This window comes from Pistacia vera, unplaced genomic scaffold, assembly GCF_008641045.1.
Source record: "Pistacia vera cultivar Batoury unplaced genomic scaffold, PisVer_v2 Contig143, whole genome shotgun sequence".
NCBI lineage: Eukaryota > Viridiplantae > Streptophyta > Magnoliopsida > Sapindales > Anacardiaceae > Pistacia > Pistacia vera.
This window is the reverse complement of record NW_022195500.1, coordinates 1,101,501-1,107,500: the sequence shown is the minus strand read 5'-3', so window position 1 is coordinate 1,107,500 and position 6,000 is coordinate 1,101,501. Positions and strand designations below refer to the sequence as shown.

General features: G+C 35.0%; 1 protein-coding gene across 1 annotated transcript; it reads left to right on the top strand.

Annotated features, from left to right (window-relative positions):
- Positions 1-242: 242 nt before the first annotated feature.
- On the top strand, positions 243-5,929 carry LOC116123531 (uncharacterized hydrolase YugF). The gene is made up of 10 exons (XM_031409292.1): positions 243-593; positions 1,532-1,626; positions 1,710-1,807; positions 1,929-1,978; positions 2,347-2,442; positions 2,592-2,681; positions 4,214-4,306; positions 4,437-4,532; positions 5,351-5,416; positions 5,644-5,929. Exons 1-10 carry the CDS (start codon positions 423-425, stop codon positions 5,797-5,799), a joined length of 1,011 nt encoding a protein of 336 aa, XP_031265152.1. The 5' UTR covers positions 243-422; the 3' UTR covers positions 5,800-5,929.
- The last annotated feature ends 71 nt before the right edge of the window (positions 5,930-6,000 follow it).

Below are 6,000 nucleotides of genomic sequence, written 5' to 3'. Positions count from 1 at the left end.
AAGAGGTTCACCTTCTTCTTTTAATCTTTTGAATTCAAAATTTAGAATCCCATATTATAATAATATCGTGATTTATTTCACCACGTTCACTAGTTGGAACGTCAAGTTAAAAAAAAAAAAAAAAAAAAAGACAGCTATGGAGTTCGGGCGAGCGTATGGGCACAGTCATCAACGAACAAAAGCATAAAGCATTAATTTGGGATCAACGGGTTTAGCAATTGAGCCGGATGGATGGATAGCATGGCGGGAGGCAACACTACACAAAAATTTAAAAAATAAAAACATTTAAAACACGCGCGTCGAGGTCGCGTAACGCAGACAGACATCAGCCAAACGCACAGTATCCACTCCCAGGTCCAGCGGCACCACACAAGTGAACGTATCAGTTAAATCTCTCAAGAGAGCTGCGGTTGGTAACAAAGATGCTCGCCCTCACAGCCAGCCCTGCACCGTTAGCCTCCAAGTGCGGAATTTTTACTCGCTTCAAAGTGATGGCAGAGAAGTTTCCTTCGTTTCTACCAAAAGAAGTTGAAAACATCAAAGACCCCTTCGCTCGTAAGCTGGCCGCTAGAATCGAGAGGCTTCCCGTACAAGTTACAATTTTTTGCTTCCTCTAGTTAATTTCTGCTTTTAATTTATTGTTTATATCACGCAATGCAAATTCCAAACTTATATTTAATCAGAGTATGTGAAATACAATCAAATTGTCTACTCTTGGGACTGTTGCAAAAGTTCAACACAGTCTCTTTATGGTTATAATTTTAGCTGATAGTTGGCTTAGAAAGTTGAGGAATAGAATCCATGACATCGATTAATCATATAAAGTCTGTTTCCTCTGCATGTGATTTTTATTGAATTGTGTGCTATAGGCTTTAATTATTTTAGTTCATGTTACCCTTAACTAGAACCAGTTCTAAATCCTTGTATTCATTGATGATTTTAGAATCCTTGAGGGATAGGTGCATTGCATGATCAAGGCTTTGATTTGTTTACACAAGATTTGCGATTCCATTCTTCAGGCCACCAATCAGGCGAAATTTATTGCTTCCCCAGGCTTTTAGAATTTGGTCGGAACCTCATTTCTAAAGTTGAGTTCACTAAGCGGGTTCAATATGGGTTATTGTGAAAATAATATTAAATTGGATCTTAAAGTTATATTTCTGACTTGCATGTGCCAAACAAAAGAAGAATCTGCCTGATAAAGGTGAGGTCTTGACAAAATGCTGATTTTGGCCTGTAATATTTTCATCTAAGGAGATTTTTAGTGTGAAGCTTACCTAGATGCTTGACACTTATTGGCTGGCTAATTCCAAGAATGTGAACACATTCAATATTAGTAATCTAAAAACTTTATATGTGGAATTGTATTGACTTGTAGAATGGTCATTTCCTGTCAAGATTGAGAAGCTCTACATCGCGTTATATTCATTTTGAAGTCATAAGCTGCAGTTCCAATTTTATTCTACTTTAATTTTTCAAAAATGCAATCTCTGTGTTTGTCCCATTCATTCTGAGCCTGTGGGCAATGTAGGTCAGCTTCTCAGAGAGTAGTATCATGAGTAGTCTTGTGAAGCCAATGATACAAAGCACAACAAATCCAGTGGTTCTCCTTCATGGCTTTGACAGGTTCCACATATGCAAGAGACACCATTGTTTATAGAAAAATTTTAAACTAATGTCGGTAGAATTCATTACATCTTATTATTCAGTTCTTGTTTAGAATGGAGATATACCTATCCATTACTTGAGGAGGCGGGCTTGGAGACTTGGGCTATTGATATTCTTGGGTGGGGTTTCTCTGATTTAGGTTTGTCTTATATTTTCTTATCTTCTGAAAATTTAAGTGAGTTGGTAATTTGAAATTCTCTGGTTCTCCTTTTGTTTCAGTAATAAAGTTTTTCTTTTTTCTTCGTTTTTGTGCTTGTTAGAAAGAATTCCATCATGTGATGTGACCTCCAAGCGCGAGCATTTCTATCAGGTAATTTTCACTGCCTCAAGGTCATCTCCTGGATTTTGAATGGAAGAGATTTTTGTCCAACTTCAGTAAATGTTGGAAGCTTTTATTATGACACAAAGCAAAAGTATGACTTGTAATGACTCTATAAGATGTTATTTTCTTGTCACTTATGCATATTGTGGTCTACTTTTTGGTGATCTGTCATGTAGTATTGATATTGTTTACCATTGTTATCAAATTACCACTTCAAGAATCAATCAATAAAATTGCAGGATATTTTAGCATATTAGCTAGTATTGGCATGAAAAAGCTAACCCTGTCTGCAGTTACCATAACCATTTTCTTTGCATAATGCTGAAACCAAAATGTATATGTTTGATATCATATAGCTATGGAAGTCTTACATCAGAAGGCCCATGATATTGGTTGGACCAAGTCTTGGTGCTGCTGTTGCAATTGACTTTGCAGTCAACCATCCAGAAGCTGTAAGTATTTTATGAATTGAGCCTAAGATTATGCATTATAATTCAACATTGGAGAATTTACTAGTTATATTTTGATTGAACTTGCTAAATTAGTGCATCTGATTTTTTTTTTTTTTTTCTTTTTTTTCTTTCTGCCTCATCTCTTTCAGGTGGAAAACCTGGTTTTGATTGATGCAAGTGTATATGCTGAAGGAACTGGAAACCTTTCAAAGTTACCAAGAGCAGTAGCTTACGCTGGGGTAATTCTTCTTCTTGATGAATACAAACCTTGAATCAGAATCAATTAATATAGATTTTTATTTTGGTGTGTGTGTATATTTATAAAGAAATCTTTTGTCATGAAATGTCAACTGTATTGTGAAGATTTTAGAAACAACAGGCTTTAGGATTTTACTTTGGTTCTCTTCTTTCATTAGTAAGATATTTATAGTTCTTTAAAAATATTGTTGACTTTAGCTAAAACTTTTGGGTGGCCTAGAGTTTAGGGAAATTATCACCTTGTTATTACTTGAAACTGCTGCTTATTCAGCTGGCTTAAAAATCTTAAATACATTGTGAGATGCAGGTTCATCTAAGAGATTGTTTAAGGGATTTAACCCAAATTAACATAATCTTTGGATAAATCATTGTATGAGAGAGCCGGAGGAAGCTATTTTTCTTTTTTCTTTTTTTCTCAGTTTTTCTTCTATTTTTGAGCTCTCCAGCTTCTTCTTTACAAGCTATATCATACTAGGATTTTTGTTTTCAAGTGATGAGGGTTAGGCTTAATAAGCATTATTTTATTTTACAGTTGTTTGGAATTCTAAGTAGCATGTCTTGGTTACCTTCCTGTGAGATGATATTGATGTATCTAGTATTAAAATCAAGTGCGCTTGAAATTATTGTCATTTTACAAAAATCTTTTTCTTTTAATAGGAAACAAAATAATTATTTTTCTATCAAAAAGAGTATACAAAATAGTAATATGAACTAGCGGTTCATCAAAGATGATTTACAAGTTGGTGGAACAAATATTTCATATGCTATATTTTCTATAGTTGATCCAGACCCACTATTAGTGAGTACCGCCTTCCATTTTCCATAATGAAGAAAAAAGAACAATCCTGGAATTCTTTAGTAACAGAAACCCATAAGGATGCCAGCATTCAAATAATGTCTGACAAAAGTCTGATTTCTTCTTCTATGGAGTCCTCAAAGATTGTTCTGTTCCTTTCCATCCTAACCACCCAAAATACTGCCAATACAGAACATCTCCATAAAACCATAGCTTCCCACATCCATCAGCAGCACAAAAATCCTCTAGGAATAGGGAAACACGTAATTTTGGAACAACCCACATTCTGTGCAAAAATATGTTTTGATGCAATGTTTTAAATTCCTTTTGTCAAAGTTTTTTCACTGATCTGCATTTAGCCTGTAAAAGGGAAATGTTCATTTAGTAAATCACTGTAAAATTTTTTAGCACAATACATTGATTTTAAATTTTAATTCTTTATGATCACATTCCATAACAAACATGGAGCTAAAGTCAATGGCTATGCAATAAGTCATGCTGATGGTAATAGATGAATTGAGCTGCCTCTGAGTATGGAATATATTTCACAAATTTCCAGGATCAGTTTAGCAGCAACTTACCCCTTTTGCTTTACAAACCTATCTGCACAAACTTTTGTGTCTGTTTGAGAGAGAGAACGTGCTATTAATATGTGCTGCTGGGCTGGGGGTTATCTTACACATTATTGCTGTAACCATGATCACTTTTCTGAGTCAGGTACTTTTGTTGAAGAGCATTCCTCTACGCTTGTATGTGAACTTTTTGGCTTTCAATGGTATATCATTAGATACCAGCAAAGATTGGACAAATGTAAGTGTTTCTGTCATTATTACTGAACATACTATTGTGGCACTGGCCTTATTATGATCCAGAATTTTGAAGGATTTTGCAGGGGTGAAATTGGTTCTAACTCCAACTTTATTCTTGTAACCTTATCCAGGTGGGCCGTTTGCATTGTCTATATCCTTGGTGGGAAGATGCCACTGTAAATTTTATGATTAGTGGTGGTTATAGTGTCAGTGCTCAGATAGACCAGGTTTGTCCAAATCGCTTTTCCATTTAAGAGAACAAGCTGTAGATATCCTCCATCTTGCATATAAAAAGAGTCTAATTCTTATACTAGATTCTAGAATGGATGAACAACCCATTTATTGTGCCAATATAAATTGTTGGTGCATAACTGCATGAATGCACTGAGACATTGAGCTTTGGATCCTGCCTATCGTATTTATGCAGCTTCTCCTCATTTTTTGTTTTTCACAGCTCCTACAACAGAAGTAATGCTAATGATAAATAAGAAGAGAGAGGAGAGCTAAAAGAAGGGAATAAATTTAAAAAAGTTCATTATATTCACTTGCCTGTTGCTGAAAATATATGTTCTATAAATTCTCTGTGTGAATTGAAATGGGAACACCATGGAGATGTGATTTTTATTTGAAAACTTTATAGGAACTGTTTTTCTGTGTCAACCGCTGACAAGGAAATCTTTACTTAGGTGGGTATCTGGTGACGCGTTACTGTATAGAGGCCTCCTACATTTTAAAACTGAATCATGTTATCTTCAACCTGGCAATGCAAAATTTGAAAAATATGAATTCTTTTTCCCAGAGAAAGGGTGTATGCAAAAAAAATTTTGGAGTCAGTGCACATATTACTGACATACTCTTCTAATCATGATTATTCCTTAGTATCATGCTGGAAGAAAACTGTTTTAAATTTTTTCAGAAGTTTCTTAATCAGCAGCCACAATGCTGTGGTGTTGCTTTTCTTTTTTTCAGGAAAGTCCAACTTTCTAAATAAATACCCTGAGATATCAGTTCTCTTTCTCATGCTACTTAAAACTATGTTGCACAGGTGAAGCAGAAGACACTTATCATATGGGGTGAGGATGATCAGATCATTAGCAACAAGCTTGGAGTTGTAAGCATTAAAACTGATAGCTTTTACTTTGTAGATATAAAGTCCACTTCAGAAAAAGTGATTTCTATTATTGTAACAATTTCGGAGGAACTTAATAGTGTTCAATATTCTCTTCATAAATTACTCTCTGTCCTAGAGCCGAATCTTTCTACTTTTGTGACCATCTCCTAGTAAAGCTGGATGCTTAAAATTGTTAACTTGTGTGCCCCTTGGAATAATATATGCAGAGATTGCACTGTGAATTGCCGAATGCAATTATACGCCAAATACCAGACTGTGGTCACCTTCCTCATGTGGAAAGGCCAAGTTCAGTTGCGAAGTTGATATTGGAATTCATTAGAGAAAATTGCAACATAGAAGTTCAATGTGTTTCTCAGCATTGAAGGTCTATTCTCTTATCTCACCGATTTTATTTAGATTGTTCGCTGTATGTATGAAGTAATATAATTTAAAATCACCGACCTGCTGTAGAATAGGTGCATTTTGGATCCTGTAAAGTTGAAATTTTCATCCTATTCTGTTTTATGGTTAAAGCTGTGCCAGTCAATAATTCAATTCCTTACACATGTAAAGTGAAATGGACT

Excerpts from the sequence above, each read along its gene's own strand:
- LOC116123531 (XM_031409292.1), top strand. The coding sequence starts at position 423 with ATGCTCGCCCTCACAGCCAGCCCTGCACCGTTAGCCTCCAAGTGCGGA. Across the intron at positions 594-1,531 it reads TCGAGAGGCTTCCCGTACAA|GTCAGCTTCTCAGAGAGTAG; the intron begins GTTACAATTTTT and ends TGGGCAATGTAG. Across the intron at positions 4,533-5,350 it reads TCAGTGCTCAGATAGACCAG|GTGAAGCAGAAGACACTTAT; the intron begins GTTTGTCCAAAT and ends TATGTTGCACAG.